The sequence below is a fragment of the Aphelocoma coerulescens genome, chromosome 15 (genome assembly GCF_041296385.1).
Source record: "Aphelocoma coerulescens isolate FSJ_1873_10779 chromosome 15, UR_Acoe_1.0, whole genome shotgun sequence".
In the NCBI taxonomy this organism is placed as follows: domain Eukaryota; kingdom Metazoa; phylum Chordata; class Aves; order Passeriformes; family Corvidae; genus Aphelocoma; species Aphelocoma coerulescens.
In genome coordinates this window covers 1,880,023-1,898,665 of record NC_091029.1, presented here as the reverse complement: position 1 = coordinate 1,898,665, position 18,643 = coordinate 1,880,023, and the positions used below count along the sequence as shown (strand labels likewise).

The 18,643-nt window shown below is 52.9% G+C and overlaps 1 protein-coding gene across 1 annotated transcript in view; it reads left to right on the top strand.

Moving 5' to 3' along the window:
- The first annotated feature begins 14,136 nt into the window (after positions 1 to 14,136).
- Positions 14,137 to 18,643, top strand: part of TMEM132B (transmembrane protein 132B) — a 216,713-nt gene continuing 212,206 nt past the window's right edge. Inside the window, exon 1 of the mRNA XM_069030961.1 lies at positions 14,137 to 14,221. Coding sequence (XP_068887062.1) covers positions 14,137 to 14,221 — 85 coding nt within the window. The remainder of the gene's footprint in view (positions 14,222 to 18,643) is intronic.

The window sequence follows — 18,643 nt, the reverse complement described above, 5'->3', positions numbered from 1 at the left end:
CATCTCTAAGCTGTTACTGTCTTTATTTTCCTTTTAACTGGGTGTCATGAAATAATTTTTAGATTAGTTTGTTACTGATTTAATGGGTTTAATCCAAGGGCAGCTGAGTACAAAACTTTCTGTGCTGGTACTTTCTCTACTGTACCAAGTCAGGCCATGCTGCTGTGATAAGATAAATACCAAGCACCCATTAGAAAAGTATAAAATGGAGCTACCAAGCTGCCAATAACCTATGATTAAAAGTACTTTTAAATTCCTTCCCCTCCTGGCTTGCTATATATAAATTTTACATTAACTGTGACTTTATATTCATTAAAACTGCATTATATTGTTCTTTAATTCATGCAAAATGTCTGAGGTTTACAAAGCCCACAGATTAAATAGTAATTTTGGGTTATTTCATTAATTAAAGATAGTTTAGAAGCACAGATACATTAAGAACATACACACTGCCTCGAGGCTGCTTTTTTGATCCTTTATTGTGCTGCAAACACTGGAGAAAGTTTCATTAATGGATATCATTTGATCTCTTGTAATTGTCAGATGTTGCAGAGCTTTTCCCAGACATTAGTTACAAACAAAAATAGAGCAATACAGAAGGAAAGCTATGGAAATGACTTTTTATGGCCATAAAGCCCTGATGGGTGCTGCACACTGTGCTGGTGCCTCACCCAATTGAGGGTCTGGGTTTTGGAAGTGCTGGATGCTCCTGGCAGTGATGAGGAGAGGAAGGTGGGTACTTGAAAGGTGGCTGTGGCAGAGCGGGGAGTGCTCTCCACCCTTCCTGAGTGCAGCTTCTCCCCTTCCACATCCTTTCCTCCAACCCTCCAGCGTGCATTTGCCTTTGGCTGCTGCCACAGCGCTGTGAGCAGGGCTCTGCTCCCTCCAGCTGGGGATGGGCCAGAACATCCCTGGCACAAAGGCAGAGAGCTGCAGGCATTGTGCTTTCCAAGGGAAAAGCAGGGAGCATCACTCTGTGCCTGCTTCCTACCCAGGTGTGCTCTCCCCCCCAGGGCTCAGCCATGGCCTAACTGCAACCTCATGGCACCCAAAAATGTGTCCCCAGGGTCTGGCATGGCACTGAGCTCCTGCTGCTGTGGCTGTAGCAGCAGAAACACCTGCAAGCACCAGGCTCTGCTGGGCAGACCCTGCAGGATGTGCCTGGGCCCATGGATTGCTGGCCTGCCTCAGGTTTTACCCAGAAGCACTGGGAGGATGCCTTAGGGCTGCCAGGATGTAGTGGTTGTACCTTGAGTGCATAGCCCTCTTCTTTTTCTTTTTTTTTTTTGGTTGCCTATTTATACCTTGAGGTTCACAGTGTTTTGCCTGGAAAGCTCCATGTGCAGATTTTAGTGGGATGTGTGGCATGCAAATAGAGCTGGCTCTGGAAAGGGCTTTAAGCTCTGACTTAAATGTTCAACAGCAAAGCAATTACAGCAGAGGAACTCCAGGCTAGGTGGCATTTCTCACCCAGTCCTCTGCAAATTTGGGAGTGGCTCTTGAATTACGTGATGGAATCAGCCCATTTGCCCTTGGGAGATATGGTTTTATCACTCCCCTCTTAGAAATGTGCTTTTGTCAGCTCCTGTTAGAGCAGGTACTTCTCCCTCCCTCTGCCTTATGATTTCAATTAATTTCCCTGGTTAGTGGTGGTTCTCAGCGAAATAAAATGAGCTGCTACACAGCAGCCCAAGCAGGGCACAGCTGATAAAATTGTTTATTGTTATGTGCAAGAGCAATGGGTTGTGTGAATTACTTATTCAGTGATTTTAAAAACACAGGTAATTGCCTGATGGAATGCAACTTCCCTGGGGCCATTATTGTCTTTCAGTTTAGTGCATACATATTTAAAAGTATTTCATTTATGAGCAGAGCAGTCACTCACACAGGTAAATGGGTGTTAAAATTAGTTTTAAAATGTGTTAGGAAGGAGTACCAGGGTCCGAGACTGTTCTTGTGACAGAACTGTAGGGTTTTGGGTTGGGGGAAACTGGAGTCTGTAGGGAATGCTCTGATCCACCTTTGAGACCCTGATCAGAGATGTTTCAGAAGATAAAGGCTTTGGTCTTCCTACAGGTGACCTCTGGAGTTCTGCACTGAGCAATTTCTCCACTGCAATCTTTCAGCTTGTTAGTGGTTTCCTGAGGTGCCAGGCTGCTGCCTGGATTTTGTCCTACAAAACTGAGAGGATAAATCCAAAAGTGCTTCATCTTTCTCCTTTCAAGACTGGGGGGTATTTTTACCTCATTTATAACCAGGTCTTAGAGACCAACAGGATGCAACTTAATTTTCTTCTACATCTTTTGTAGAAAGAGGAAACTGCGTGTCATAACCCGTGTTCTCCCAGAAATAAAATCAGGGTGGGAGCTGCTGTGAGCCACGGCCATGATCCAGTGTGGCAGCCTCGGAGCTGAGGGCAGCACACACATTTTCCTTGCTGGGAGTTAGGGGCCTCTTTAGATTCAAATAACAAGATAATCAACATCAGCCTGAGCATTTTGCTCTGCATGCTTTGTGTGCAAAGTGGGAGTGACTGTCACACAGAGGAGAGGGAAGCAGCCTCTGGAATGCTGTCAGGGAGTCCAAGAGTGTCTCGGAACAATTCCAGCTGCAGAACAATGAGATGTCCCAAAGTATTAATGCAGCAGGCTCCAGCTGTCCCCACGACTCCTCACTGTGGCTTCTGATGGCCAGAAAAATTCTCCCAAGAATTGGAGAATTCTCCACCAGCTGGAGATGAACTCGAGTGAGGAACCAGCGCTGGTGGGGGTGGGAAAATCCTCAGCACGCAGTTGTTTAACTGGGTTGTGAAGCACATTAGTGAGAGCTTAATTGGACCTTGTACTTCTTAATTAGAAGACCTTAACGAATTCTTGTCTTACTACTTTTGACAAGTGGTTCTGCAAAGTTCAAGAGGCTTATCAGCATTCAGCCTGGGATTCCAGCTGAAAGGATAACGTCCCTTGGAAAAAAACCATCACCTCCAGGATTGTTAATTAGTTTACAATAGCATATTAAAATATACATCACTAACATGAGGAGGTTTACTCACTAATGAGGAATCTGCTAAAAAAATAGTTTTTCCAGTTTTGTTCCTTCTTCTGTAGATTTAAAGGGAGTTCAGTTTTTGCTGCTGCAGGACAACAGTGCCATTGGTGGGGGTATTTGTAGAATCAGGGAATGGTTTGGGTTCGAAGGGACCTTTCGAGATCACGCAGTTCCACCCCCATATTCTGTTTCTGTTTTACAAAGGGATTGTTTCTAACATTCCCAGGCTATTGAACAACAGCCCGTGCTTTGACAAGGATCAGGAGAGTATTTATCTTCACCTCCTATTAGCTACAAAGAGGTTGAAGCTAAATGGAAATAAATTGTGAAGAAATTGGAAGAAAACTTCGAGAATTTGTGCTGGCTTAACCGACTTGGTTTGAAAGGTGAGCTGAGTTTAAACCAGCGTCACTTCAACCCTCGCCAGAGCCGAAGGAGGTGGCCTTGAGTGTACAAATGTGATACTCAACTGAGAATTTTAATTTGTCTGGTTCTCATGTATAATAAAATACGCTAGATACATGACACTTCATGAATTAATGCAGGAGTATAAAGCATAGGAGAGATTCTTGTTACAGGATTTGTTCTTATAATGCAAATGCCAGGCACGGCTTTAAATGGCCTTGGCTATCTGGAATCATGGAGCCCATTTCACGCTTCACTTCAGGGTTTGTTCCCATTTCCTCAACCTTTTGGTAATGAGAGGGTGTGTGCATGCACGAGGGGAGGGAAATCAGCAAGGAAATGCCCGAACCAGCACAAGCCCATGGAAACCCCTGCGCGTGTGGGAGCTTTTAGCACAGCAAGGGAGGAAGCAGGGGGAGAGCTCAGCCTGGCAGCCCCTGCCCTCTGTCCTCAGCATGGGGCTGGGGAGAGGCATTATTGAGCCCTGCTGGTGCCACTGCAAGGGCTGGCCATGGCCTCTGCATCCTCCTTGCCAAAGCTCCCTCCTGGCCCTGCTGAAGTGGGACCAGAGCCTGCCCTGAGCAGCACAAGCTGCAGGAAGGGCACAGCTCCAGGCTGGCAGGTGAAGAGACACCTGCAAAAATCCCCCAGACCAAGGCTGATGGAAAGGTGATGGAACATGGAGAGCATCAGACAGCTACAACCTCCCACTGCTACCAGGATATGATCACTCCCCTGGTGAAACCTGTAATTACATTAAGAGGACAGCTGGTTCTAATGGCATAAAAATATTGAGACATGACTCCAAAAACAGAGGTTTTCTCCTAATGCAGCTCAAACTAAAACAGGGGAGGGGAATAGAGATTTTGATAGCTCATAAAAATAACTTTTTTTTCCTGAGTCAGTGTATTATCTTAATCTCTGTGAGAGTAAAGCAGCTCTGTGAATGGGAAGAAGAACATTACCCTCGTTGGGATTACGGTGGTTACAGGCAGACAGTGGGATCAGTGCTGAGCTGTTTAATATCTCCAGGGCTGATTCTCCTCCTCCCCACCCTTTGCTCCTCCTGGACCATGTGTGCTTCATCCCTGCCCTGTGCATGTGGCACTTGGCACCACGGGCTCCTGCTGCAATCCAGAACTTGCTTTCAGAGTGCCAGAACCACTGGGAACCTCCAGACATCCAGGAGAAAAGGTCGAACACATTTCCTCCCTGGTTTAAGAGTTTCTGCCTTTATTCCCTGATGAAAAACCTCAGTTACCACTGAGTTCTATATGAACTCATTACTTTCATGTACAAATAGGAGGAAGAGAAGTTTTTAAGCAATGCAGAGTCTGATGTGACAATTCTATTAGGTTTTGGTGGGTACCTGCTTGACCTGTAAACTGAAAGTCCAAGAAGTCACTTTGTGTCTTACCATGGTATTTAACTTAGCAGCACGGGGTGAAAGGAATGAGTTTATTCAGATCTATATAGGAATTGAATGAGACAAAAATAACTGTTTATTAAAAATGGCTCTAATCAGGCAGAGAGCATTTTTCTTTCTGTTCTTCCCCCTTCAGCCCCCACTGGCTCCTGTACCAGGTTTCTGTTTGACAGGACAGAGCAGCTTGCTGGGGTTTGTGAACTCCTCTGCCTGGCCCATGTGCTCGTTTTTCAGGGTTACAAACCCATCCTTAATGGCTGATTTGTATTGTGAAGGTGGAGCTGGGGATGTAACATAATGGCCACTCTGAGCTGCCTCACTAACAGGCTGATTCCTGGATTTAGGATCCCTGGAAATGCCATCTCTGGCATTAAGGTAATTAATAATAAAGAAAATGCCACGTTGATGTGGTTTGGGAATAGGTAATACATCAAGAGCATCAGCTCCTGGGAGGAAGGGTTTTGGTGGGAGAGAGTGACATAATTTACTGCCCCCCTCCCAAACCTCCTGCACATTCATTACGCCTTAAATATTCTCACGCTGAGTTTTTTCCAATGGTCTAATTATAAACTTCATTATAATTGTTCATTAGTTTTATTTTGTTCAATTAGCTTAACAAGTTGCCAAATGAAATACAAGGCTGGCAATTAGCTTGATCTAATTGTAATGAGCCACTCAAACTGGGTCACCAAAAATGTTCGTTTATAGCACTTCTTTTTTCTTTTTTTTTCCAATTGGTGAACAATAACATAAATATTCAGAGCATCTCCTGTTCCAAGGAGTGGAAATTTCCCACTCATTTATTAGAATAGAAAAATAAAAAAATCAATTGTTCTGCTCCTAGTAGTTCAGCAAGGTACTGCAAGGTCCAGCAAGGTAAGCCTGGGTTGCCCTGGCTTACCCAGACCTGGTCCCAGCTGAGTGGGGCCACCAGTCCCTGTCCTGCAGAAGAGTCACTTGAGCTGCCAGGAGAGAGGTCAGCTCTGACCTAAGGTCTGTTTGTCTCCTCAGAATTCCACGGAATTCCATGTTGTAGGGGGTGGTGGCAGAAGGGAGCTGGAAGGACGTCCTGGATCCCACCTGGCCGGTGCCCAAGGACAGCCAGGCCCTGGTGGAAGCTGAAGGGTAAAGCTGTGCTGCCTGAGGAGGGGAAGGTTCAGTGTGAGCTCCTCTGGTGAGGGGTGATGGGAGGCTTTGGGCAGCCCAAGAGCTTGGTTTGAGCCACTCTGGTAGGCTGATGGTGTTGACCAAGTTCAGCCCAGCACAGCAGCTGGTTCTGCTGTGAGTTTTGGATAACCCCGAGTTTCCTTTTTTTTTTGCCAGACTTCACCTTTGCCTCTCAGCGCTCAGATTTGCTCCTGTTAAGCAGCTGCTTAGAGCAGCTCCTGGCTCCTACGGTCCAGTGGTTCTGCAGCCACCTTTCTTGGAAGCTAATTTGGGCAGGAGCGATTATTTGGTATGAATAATTCCTCCTGCACGTCATGTGCATCACATCCGAATCACAGGGACCAGCAGCACCGGGGCGGCTCCTGAGCAAACTGAAGTGGTGGCATTAACAGACTCAGCCCCGGATTTGGATTTCTCGGGGATCTTGTCCTTCATCTGACCGATGGAAGCACGATAAAATATTAAACCAGCACAGAGACTACAACTACCTGTAAGTAATTCATAAAACACCGCTGTGATGGCAACCTGGTGAAGCCACGTGCCGGTCCCAATCCTTACCCCCCTGCAACAGGATATCCACCAAACCCATCCCTGGCGGGCGGATGAGTTCGGTGACCTGTTAATACAACCTCTTAAAATCTCAGCCAGGGACTTTGTTCCATGCAGGAAGGGGGAGAGGAAGGACTCGCCCTGGGGGAAAGGCAAATCCCGCAGCTCCGTGCCCCGCCAGCCGCTCTTTGCTCCGCATCCCCCCCTTGATGCGGCGCTGGCTCCTGGCTCCGGCTCTAATTGGCCTGGTCGCCAGCTGGGACGCGGCGGTGTCAGCGCTCCGCTCGCTCAGCGGGCTCAGATTAAAGACGCCGCCGGCGCAGAACGGGAGAAAATTCACACCTCTGCCTTTCACGCCACAGACAGCTCCACCAGCTCCTCAAACACCATCCAAAGGCATTGTTGGGCTTAATGAAGGCACCCGGCGGTAGCGGCTGCATCTGAAGATGCTGCACGAACGTGTTTTCTTCTCCAGAGCATCCCGATGGCGTTTTCCACTCCGGTCTCCGTGCCCCGACCTGACCCTGGAGAGCCTGAGGGCTTTGTGGATAGAGGGATCCGCTGTGCCATGGGATCCGCCCTGCCTGCGTGGAACAGTGGCACCCGGCACAAAGGAACAATTCCAGAGGCTGGGATGTGTCTGGGTACCCTGGTACCTGTGGGCTGTGACCAGGGGCCAGCAGGACCCGTCCGCCCGGTGTCAGGAGAGGGCTGCGCTTGAATAAGTCCTGCCAAGAGCACCTTTGCTCTTAATTCACTCTGCTCACTTGATATTAGTTTTATTCCTGCTGGGCTTAAATCAGGCAGGGGCAGATGTAAACAGGCTTGTAATAAGCTGCGGAAATCGCAAAAGGGCTGCGTGACACATGGCTTTGCATTTGATTTCAAGTAGTTACAGTCATAATATCCATTAATTTTTGTAGTGCTCCTGGGAGCAAAAGTCTCTCCTTTTCATTAGAGAGACCCGGATTCCTAAAGACCCCGAGGCTCGACACAGCCTGCTTGGCACTCATGCTGTGAAAAAAATCCCTTTGTTTACACAGCTGATGGCCTGGGTCGGGACGGTCCTGGCACCGGGGCCACCTCCCCTGCGTTTTATTTAAGGTTCTGTAACGCTCCTGCTCCGACACCGCAGAGCTCCGCTGAGAGGCGAAGGGTGGGCGGAATGGTTTAAAAAAAAAAAAAAAAAGAAAAGCCAAAAAACGACATATATTCCAGGCAAAAATTTCTCAGTATAAATGTTGAAGCAGAGCGGCGTCACAGATGACAGGTCTTCAAAGCCGAAGCACGAGCTGCGCTCGGGGAGGGAGGAAACCAGGCAGGTCCCTCTGCCTTGATTAGCGAGGCTTTCCAGGCGCCGGCTCGCTCCCTTTCTGTCTCCGGGCTGCCTTTGAAACAACCCCTTTGACGGCTTCAGGCATTTCTTAGTTTAGCTGAGAATGAGCCAACATGAGAGAAGGAATCTGTAAGAGTGACAGGGCCTGTGTGCGTCTTTCATATGCATTTCTGGAGCACAAAGGCTGTTTTAATGAGCAGGCAGGCACGGAGCTCGGTGTGACTCCTGGTTTTAGCAACTCTTCGGTGACGGAGCTACCTGGGAAGTCTCCCGCCTGTGACCTTCATGGAAAACGCTCGATGTTTTGGGCCGAATCTGATTTCCGTGGAAAACCAGGTCCTGACTGCTCGAGGAGTGCAGGCACGGGAGCATCCGCTGGTCCCAATGGCACGAGGTGCTGGGGGCTGAGCTTTCCTCGTCCTTCTCCAGAGTGGCTCGGCTGTGTCCCTCCCATCCCCGTGCCCACATTTTATCCCTGGGCAGCAGGGTGCAGCGCTGGGGGCTGGTTTTTGGCACTTTCGGAGGGAGGGGATGAGAGGGGGCTGGTGCAGCCCGGCCAAGGGCAGAAGCCCCTGCAGCTGCGTGAGGCTGCGAGAGCCGCGGGCTGCGGGAGAAGCGCGACGCAGGCACGCACTGCACCTTCTCCTTCTGCTCGGTTTTCAGGGGTTTTGTTCTGTTTTTCCCCGGGGCTGAGCAGCTCCCAGGCTCCCGTGAGCTCCCTGTGTGAGTTTGGCTTGGTGGAAGCGGGGTTTTCGTGCGCCATCCTTTGAGCCTCCCTGGCTGGAGCCTGAGGGAGGATGAACACCCTTCCTTCCAGCACTTCTGTGCTTCCCGCTGCCTGGGTGTGTGGTCCTGCTCCCCCCAGCATCCTCCTGGTCGCTGACACAGCCCTCCTGCGCTCCCTCCCAGCCTCTGAGCTCACAGAGCCACAGGAGCGTAGCCCTTTCCTTGCCACAAGCACATAACCCATTTCTCTGGCTCTGACCCTGCCTTCTCCCTCTCCGGTGCTTCCCAGCCAGAGGGGGAGAGGAGACTTCGCGCATGGAGTGTGGACCAAGTGCACAAACCCCCTGTCCTCTGCAGGTGGCTCATGGTGATGGCCGGGGTCGCTGGCCAGGGCAGGGGGCTCGGCTGGGTGCCCACAGCTGTGGGCAGTTGCCAGACACTGAGCATTTCCAGCTGGCCCCAGGACGTGGGTTCTGCCAGGCATCCCCCACCTATCCCCTACAGGTGTTTTAAATTACACGGGGAGAAATCAGCCACTCTCCCGCTCAGAACTGTCTTAAACCAATTTAATTAAATACAGGTGAAGAAGGAAGCAGAAATTACGGCAATTCATCACCTTTTAGTCTCTGCAGGTGCTCGGCGGCAGCGGGGCACCACAATTCCCACTGCTCAGCGCTTTTCCTCCTGGGAGTCATTAACCCGCTCCCTTCTGGCGAGCGAAGCCCTCTCCTCCTCTGGGAAGAGGCTTTAAGGATAATGAGTGAGAAGATGATTAAAAGCAAAAGAAAACCACCCCACCAAACCAGCACTCCGATTCAGTTCGTGCCTTGCTCGCAAGTTCGCTCCTGGCGCGGGCTGGCTGAATCACTCACCTGCGATTCACGCCGGCCCCTCGCTGCCAGCGAACAGCGGCTCCTCCCCGCTGCTCCCTTGGGTTCCTCCCTCTGGGAGTGAGGCCGGGTACCAGAGAGGGACAGAACCCCAGAGGACCCCATTTTTTGTATCGGGGCACAATGTCCCAAGGTTGTTGGTAGCTTCCATCTCAGCAGCCCCCAGCGCCCTGCCAGCCTCCATCCAGCAGCCCAGCGATTCATTACCCCAGTGCTTTCCAACGTGGCTAAGTGGATGCAACTAATTTTTGGCAAAATCTGGGCTTTCTCTGACCTGCAGGTAACGCTTTCTTGCAGCTTGCAAGCAAGCAGTGGGCAGACAGGGCCAATGGGACAGCACGGCTTACGATGCTCTAAGTGGAGCAGGATGTCCTCAGGGGCCAGATGGCCCCACTGGCAGAGTTGCTGGCTCACTGCACACAGAAGAGTTAAATCTCAAGCTCCACATCAGTTACAGGACAAGGTATTGCCATTTCTACAAAGCTCTGATCAATCTCTTGTGCTGCGCAGCGCTCCAGGTTTACTTGGGCTCCTTATTCCCTCCAGGAAATCAGTGTCTAAACACAGCTCGGGATCTGGCCTCCATCCTTACCTCCCCTTAATTCCCAGCTGGGTTTTTGCCTCCTAATACCTCAAGACATCTTTAAAATTCTCATTCTTCCTGTTCTCCTAGGGGCATTCCCAAAACCTCCCATCTTTTGACATATGAGTGATGTGAAAATCAACAGCTTTCTGTAACGCTGCAAAGTCTTTCAAGTCTTTCATAACACAGGTTGCCTCTGTGTGTAAAGTCACGCCAGCACAAAGGAAGTGTATCAACATCTCACTGGAATACTTAAAAGAAAATCTCCTTTGGGAAAAGAATTATTTTGAGGATCACATATGGGAGACCCAGATTACGGCACCATGGGCGGCTCTGCTGTCTCGGCGGTGTCTCCTCACGAACCTTTTGATGCTCTCGCACCAGAAGAAGACAGGGAATGACAAGCCATGCTGTAAGCCAGCTAAGGAGCTTGGAAACAGCTCAACAGTGATATGGAAACCAGAAACTCCCAGCAGGAATTGTGCAAATTCAGTCAAGGAGCACTTATTGTCCCGTTGCTTTGATGAGGAAGCTGTGCTGCATCAGCTGTCTATTATTTTGTTGATTTATCTGCAATTCTTTTGTATCTCCCAATAATCCCCTTCTGTTTTTTTCAGGCCTCCTCTTGTAACCTCAGCGAGGCAAATTAATCCTGGTTGCCCCTGTAGTTGGTGACCAGCTGGGTTTCCAAGGGGTTTGCTCCCCGCTGCTCCCCAAAACACCTCAGCACCCTCAATAGCCCCTGTCATGGGAGCAGCTGCTGTGCTGTGGGCTCACCCCACAAGGTACTTTCTGACCTGGAAAATCCCTAATTCTGATGCATTTTTCCTGTGATAACTTCCCTTTTACCTGCTAATTTGTTCACAGTCCCTCACGTTCAGCCCAAAGCTCTCAAAGGGGTTTATTACTGTTTGTATTTGCTTTTTTATGGTTTGTTTCTTGCAACACAAACAAGGAAAGCTGTGGGAAGGAGAGAGGGCACTGCCAGAGCAACCATCCTACAGTCTGTAGACACCACCTAATACATGTTTTCACTTCATTTTTACTAGAATATTACCTTTCATTAAAAGGCAGTAAAAGCATTAAAGCATTTTGTAGGGGAGGGAGAAAATCTTGTGGCTTTATTAGGCTGAGAGGCCCACAATGGATAACTACAGCTTTACTATCTGTCCTAAGAACCTGTGTGGGGAGTAAGTTTTGGAAGAACCAGACTCGTCCTGCATGGAACGAATGGGATGGGGGATGAGCACCTCTCAGATTCCACCTGAGTCTCTGGAATTGGGATCGCTTCCTTGTCAGCACTTTGTCAGTCTGCAATATTTCTCACTTCGGATTTTCTTTCACGTGTTGGATATAAAATCCCACTTTAAAACGTGCCAGCAGTGATGGAGTAAAGTCTAAATGCTTTGTGGTGCTGCCCTAAAGGTGAGGTGAGGCCCTTGGCTGTGTGCAGGGTTTGGGCTGATGAGGGGGACAGAGTCCCATGTACCCCATCCGAGGGTCTGCGCTGGGTTTGAGCTGCACGAGGGAATTGTTTCCTTCTTCCCTGTGCACCCCATAACTCCCCTGAGCCCTGCGCTGCTGCAGAGCTCCCACACAGCTTTGGGATGCCCCTGGCACACACCTTTGCACATTTCTTTCATAGCAGCACACAGTGACCCACCAGGGCCAGGGGCAGCCCCTGTACCTGCACCTGGCAAACCCAACATCCCCCCACACTCCCCGAGGAAGAAATGGGATGTCTAAAACAGCTGATTCCCTTAGTTTGGATCACCAGATTTCCACTAGCAGCTGAATGTTCAGGTTTTATTAGATCAAGTACCAAGAGCAGACAGCAAGATGCTCTTCATTACTGCCTTTTATTCATTTTATATACTTATTTACTAGTTTTATCTTCTTTGAGGAAACCAAACCTTTGGGTTCCCTTGGGTTTTGTTTTTTCCCCTACCTGTGTGGGTCCGGTTCCTCCAGCCTGAGGCTGAGTCCCATGTGCTCTCACGCTGCTCTACATTTCCCTACATGGGAGATAAGCATTTATTCACGTTCATGTTTGTGTGCAGTGGTAAAATATTAGAGTTAAATTTTTTATGACATTCCTAGGAGTGGTTATGGAGCAAACAAGATTACAGTAAGTACTACAGAAAAGCTTGTTTATGCAGGGAGGGGAAAAAATCAAACTCGGAGACGTGTTTGCAAAACTGCAGGAGAGCCCAGGGGATGGGATTAGTGTTCCCTCTCCTTTTCTTTCCCTGTCTCGCTGGTTTTACTGCGATCACAGTAACGACTCCCAGCAATGAGGGCTCATTGGATTTTGAGTGAAATTCCAGTTCCAGCGGGATGGAATTCGGGATATGTTTGCATTCCAAGGGAGAGGACACAGGCAACGCTTGGCTCCATTGGCAAAGTGCCACCGAGGGCAATCCCGCTGGGATGGGGGGTGTGGGGCACGCTGCTGGCGCGGCTGGCGCTGCCCTGGGCGTGCTCCTCACTGCCACTGCACACCCCTTGGGACACCCTGTGCACGCCCATGGGATGCCCTCAGTCACCTGAGACTCCCTTTCCACACCTCTGCGGAGCCTTTTGCACACCCTCACCCTCCTTGGGATGCCCTTTGCACACCCCGGGGATGCTGCCACGCCGTTCGGGATGCCCGCACATCCCGTGGGATGCTCTGGCCCTGTCTGAGCTGCTCTCACGCCGCTCGGGATGCCCGCACATCCCGTGGGATGCTCTGGCCTTGTCTGAGCTGCTCTCACGCCGCTCGGGATGCCCGCACATCCCGTGGGATGCTCTGGCCTTGTCTGAGCTGCTCTCACGCCGCTCGGGATGCCCGCACATCCCGTGGGATGCTCTGGCCCTGTCTGAGCTGCTCTCACGCCGCTCGGGATGCCCGCACATCCCGTGGGATGCTCTGGCCCTGTCTGAGCTGCTCTCACGCCGTTCGGGATGCCCGCACATCCCGTGGGATGCTCTGGCCCTGTCTGAGCTGCTCTCACGCCGCTCGGGATGCCCGCACATCCCGTGGGATGCTCTGGCCCTGTCTGAGCTGCTCTCACGCCGCTCGGGATGCCCGCACATCCCGTGGGATGCTCTGGCCCTGTCTGAGCTGCTCTCACGCCGCTCGGGATGCCCGCACATTCCGTGGGATGCTCTGGCCCTGTCTGAGCTGCTCTCACGCCGCTCGGGATGCCCGCACATCCCGTGGGATGCTCTGGCCCTGTCTGAGCTGCTCTCACGCCGCTCGGGATGCCCGCACATCCCGTGGGATGCCCTTTTCCCGCCCGGGCTCCCCGTGCCCGCCCCGGCCGCGCCGCTTCCCCCCCGCGCCCCCCGCAGTGACGGCGGCGGCCGCCAGGAGGCGCACGCGCCCTTCCCGCCGCTCGCGGCCGGCGCGCGCCCCCCCCCCTCACGGCCCCCAGCGCCGGGGGAGCGGGACCGGCCCCAGGACCGGCCCCGGGGCGCTCCGAGCCCGCCCCGGCAAAAAACCCCGCGGGCCCCGGCAAAAAACCCCGCGGGCCCCGGCAACCGGGCTGAGCAAAGGCCACGCGGGGCTGCCCTGCTCGCTGGCCCCGCGGGCCCGGGCGGCGCGCATCCCCGGGGCGCTGCGGGGCACCTGCGGGCCCGCCCCCGCCTGGGCGCCCCGATCCCGCTCAGGTGAGCCCGGCGGCACCGCCCCCGCCCGGCCCCGGCCCGGCCGCGCCGCCGCAGCCCCGGCACAGCGCCCGCTGCCCCGGGGGAGCCGCCGCTGCTGCTGCCGCTGCTGCTGCCGCGGGCGGGGGCGGCGCCGGTGCCCCCGGGGCGGCGATGCGGCGGGGGCGGCCGTGAGCGCGGGGCCGGCGGGGAGCGGGGACCCCCCCTCCCCTCCCCTCCCCTCCTCCGCGGGCGCCGGCCCCGCCGCCGGACGGAGCGGAGCGGGCGGGGAGCGGGGGGAGTGGTTACGGCTCCGCCGCGACACCCCCGGCCCCCCCGCCCCGCTCAGCCGCCCCTCTCCAAATAAATCAGCACCATGACTACTTCTGGGCATGGAACAAAGAGGATGCTCTCCCGGGGCCCCGCGCTGCTCCTGGCGCCGCTGCTGCTCCTGTGCCGAGGTAACCCCGGTCCCGCGGCCGCGACCCCGGCACTGTGGTTCTGTTTGTTTGGTTTGGTTTTTGTGTTCATTTTTGGGGTTGTTTTTAACTATTTGTGTTTATTTTCTATCTTCCCCCCTCCCCCGGTTTTATTTATGGCCGTTTCCCCCATCCCAGCCCTCCCTCTCCCGGCTCCCCCCGGCGCTCCGCGGAACGCTGCGGGTGGAACGCGCTCCGAGCCCCGTCTCTGGGGCGCACCAAGAAGTCCCCATCCAGCTCCGCAGCCCTCCGCTGCCTCCCCGTGTGTTCCCCGTCCCCACGCGTGCCGCGGGCTCCCGGCCCCCTGCGCGAAGGCTGCCCCGCTGCTTCGGCCGCTGCCAGTGCGTTGCTGCTGACTTGGGGGGAAAAAGGAAAAGTTTGGGCTCGCCGGAGCTCTGGGGGATGGAGAAGGGTCGTGGGATTTGGGGTTTCCCAAGGGGCGGCCGACCCCCCTTCCTCCCTGATGCTCCTCGCTCTTTCTGGCTATCCGTGGGCGCGGGTGGGGGGAAAGATGCGCAGGAGTTATATCCTTGCGGTAACAAAACACCTGCGCTTAATTCCGAGAAGGACAGGTTTCCGTGGGCTGGCGGGGAGCGGGGTCTGGCCCTTGATTGGGTTCAGGTGGGATTCCCTCATCACGGCCAGCTGCGAGGCGGCGCGCCCGGCCAGGGAGTGCGGCTGCGAGATGCTCTTCCCCTGTTCATTTATTTTTCTTTTTTTATCCTCCCCCTCCAGCTGAACTCGGGAGCAGCGTTTCGGGTCCCAGCTGGGGGTGTTTGCTGGGGAAGGGCTCACCTCCAGGCTGGCAGAGCCGTAGCGCTGCCCCTGGGAAAGTCTTTAGCAGGACTTCACTGTGGGGACGTTCTCCTCTCCGTGCTCCCGTGAGCTCCCCGGCAGATGCTGCTCCTAATAAATAGGGGTTGTTAAAAGCAAATTAATTAAGGTGCATCGGTGCTGAAGTTGCTTGGGGATTCATTTGCGTTTACTGCTTCTCGGGACGGTGCTTGCGTTTGGCCGTAGCGTGGAGCTTGGGCTGCTGGGGAAACTTCACGGGGGTTTTAGAAATATGCGTAAATGCAAGGATTTCAGGTGAAACAGGAGTGATCCACGGGAGAGGTAATAGCAGTATCGTTCTTGGGGAGGGCACAAGCGAGTGCGTTGTGACTGGGAAGTGTTTTAGGAAAGGTTCCTACAGGAAGAGCAGGAACAATTTGCTAGGAAGGAGGCATCAGCCTTGGGTCACACAGAAGATGGATAGCAGGGGATCCTTGCTCTGCTCACTCCAAAAAGCACAGCGTTTTCCATCTCCCTCCTTGGCTGGGGTGTGTGCGGCCACGGCGGCACTCGGAAATCCTCTTGAGCAGGACAATGGGGACCAGGGTGCAGAGCATGGACAGTGGGGTGCAGCTTGTGGGGAGTGGGGCACCGAGCACAGGACACAGAACATGGGCTGCCTATGGGTCAGCACTGCCCCGCGGAATGGTGGCTTTCTGTGGTCACTGCGATGCCCTGTACGCCGTGCGGCTCTCCTTTTATCCAGGAGAGAGTTAGGCGCAACAAAGGAGCAGGTTTTCTGTTTTCTTGTTTTTTTTTTTTTTTTTTTTTTTTAATCTTTTTTTATTTATTGCTTTGACATATTAATGATAATCTTTTCCCCGATATTCCCCCCTCCTGTCTCCTCCTGTGTGGGTAGCTACCATGGTGAGATTGGGCTGTGGGTGTAATTCTTCCAGCGCTCTGAGTGCTTAAACATATGGAAACCCACTTTGAAACAGTTTGTGGCTGCAAACCTACCGACGTATCCATCCCTCTGCGCTGAGCCCTCCCTGCTCAATGTGCGCGTTAGGAGCTCGCAGTGCGCTCTCAGCTCGAGCTGTGAATAACGAACGCGTTCCCCGCCTGCGCCTCTCTCCTCTGTCGGCCGTAGCATCCTTCTGCTTTCGGCGCGGAGCGCTGCCCCTGCTCTGTCCCACCCCTGGCGTGGACCGCAGCAATGCCTGCGTGTGGAGAGGGGGTTTGGGATCTGGTGAAAGCTCTTCAGAGAGAGGCGAGAGGTGGCAGAGCCCGGGAACGCCTCCCTTCGGGGCTGTGCCGATCTTCCTGCAGCTCGCTGTGATCCAAGTCGGCTTTCTCCTCTGGATTACAGGGGTTAACGAACCGCATCTCGGTTTGGGTTGTTGCAGACGGGAGAGACACCTGCATGAGTCATGCCGCGGTGCTGCCATCTCTGCAAAGCTCCCAGCTCTTACAGACGGTCGCGTTGGGCTCTTGCCATTTTTCTCTATTTATTTGCCTTAGCTCCCTCCCTTCCCCCTTGCCGGGGCCGGCTCTGGGCAGGCTGCGTTGCGGGGACCGGAGATGCACCAGGCTGAGTTTCTCCAGCCTCTTCAAAGCGGGTGGCATTTGTTCGCCTGTCAGGCAGGTCCCCTAAATAGCTTTGTGAAGGTCCAATTAAGAGATCACTCTCCTGCCCCGGGTCTCTGGCGGCCCGGCTGCTGGCGCGCACGGCTGCGAGCAGAGGGTGTGCGTGTGTGTTTGGCAGCCGAGGGCCGCTCACGCTGAGCTCGAGGATGTCTCTCGCTGGCAGCAGGCCCCCGTTTGTTGCTGGCATCTAGGCAAGGTTTTGGCCGCCTTCCTCGCTGGCGGCGGCGCTGTCTCTGAGGTTATATGAATAGGTATCCTGCGAGCGAGCCGGACGAGTTACCTGAATATTTTGTTTTCCTGCCTGGTGCTGTGTCACCGGCTCGCTCCGCTGCCTTGGACCCCGGAGCGGGTGTGGGAACGCGGGGCTGGCGGCGGAGCAGGGCAGCGCAGGAACGGGGCGTGCAGAGCTCATTGAACGCGCTCCTTCAGCCCCTGTAGGATGCGCCTGAGCTGCTGTCAGCTGTGCGTGAGGAAGGACCCGCGATCGCTTTTAGACTCTGGCTCCGGGGGGGCGTGGGTGGAGAGACATTATGCTTATTTTATTATGTGTCCCTGTATCACTCTGCCTAATATGGAGACACATCTTATTCAGAGGCTCTTTAGGAACAGAAATGAAAGACCTGTATTATCTACTGTGCAATAGACTTACAGAACATGATTGTACAAACTGTTGAAATGTAGGTTATTTTCCCCAGCTTAGTGCAGATCTCAACATTTTATGCGATGACTGTTCAAATGTGAAGTGGGGGATAGTGGGCTGGGGGGGAGAAGTCTGAAATTATTATAGTGCCTTTTCCTCCAGCATCCATTAGAGCAGAATATTTCAGATACCCTGATTTTACTTCCCATCAGCATAAATCTAGAACAGCTGCTCTGAAATCAGTGGAGCTACTCTGGATTTATGCATTGCTGCTGTGGTCGGCATTGGGCTCTCTGGGAATGCAGGAGGCAACTGTGTGACTTGCCCTGCACAGCATTTTTCACTTCAAAATCTCCTGTCACTGGTGCTGCAGCCTCCTTTGTGTACTTGAAATGCAGAAGTCTCACTGGTTTTGGGTTTTGATTATTTTCTTCCATTTGTGGGGCTTGGTCACAGAACTCCATTCACTGACACCTGACTCTGGCTGATCAATAGTCTCTTGAGGTTTGAATGTCAAAATAGTTATATTAAAATATAAAAATCAATAAAGCACAATTAATCTGCTGTATTTTATTGCTGGGAATGATAGTCACTCCCAGCCCCATTATCTTGGTTTAAAGCAGTTTAGTGTGGCGAGGAAGGTATGAGCCCATGAGCAGCTGCAGGAGATCAGAGCAGAGAGTTGCCAACACTGGGACAGGGTTTGTGTCTGTGGAAGGATTTTTTGGATGAAGGATGCATTCCTGAGCCAGAGATGGCTCCATTTATTTAATTGCTGCGATGGGTTTGCCATCATGGATTTGGTTGAGCCCAGGCAGCAGTCTGGAAGGCACAGTCCCTGGGCAAGGACTCCCTTGTTCCAAAGTGCCTGGTGAGAACAGTCTGTGCACCACGGGGGTGCACAGGGATTTGGGTTACACAGGGCTTTAGGCTGTGCAGGGTTTTGCCAGTGGGATGGAGATTCCACCCTGCTGACCCCACGCTGAGTCGGGGTCATCCTGCCCTTCTCCGTGGCTCCTCAGAAATGTGTCTAGCAGCCAGGCTGCTCAGAGGGCCCGTGCTGGCCGTGTCCCAGCAGGGCCCCTTGCTGAAAGGTGGAGGAAGAGGTAACGTTGGGGTTATGGCAACTTGTGCTGCTTGTGCTGACCTTGGTGGTTGATGCTGGTACGAAGCACAGGTTTTGCTGTGATGGAGAGGTGCCTTCACCAAGCCCCACATCTCGCTTGTGTGGGTGGCTGCAGACCTGTCCTGCCTCAGAGAAGCAGAGGGGAGGTGGCAGCCCCCTACATCCTGCAGGAAGCAAGCTAAACCAAGGTCTTCTGGCCTTAATAAACTTCCCA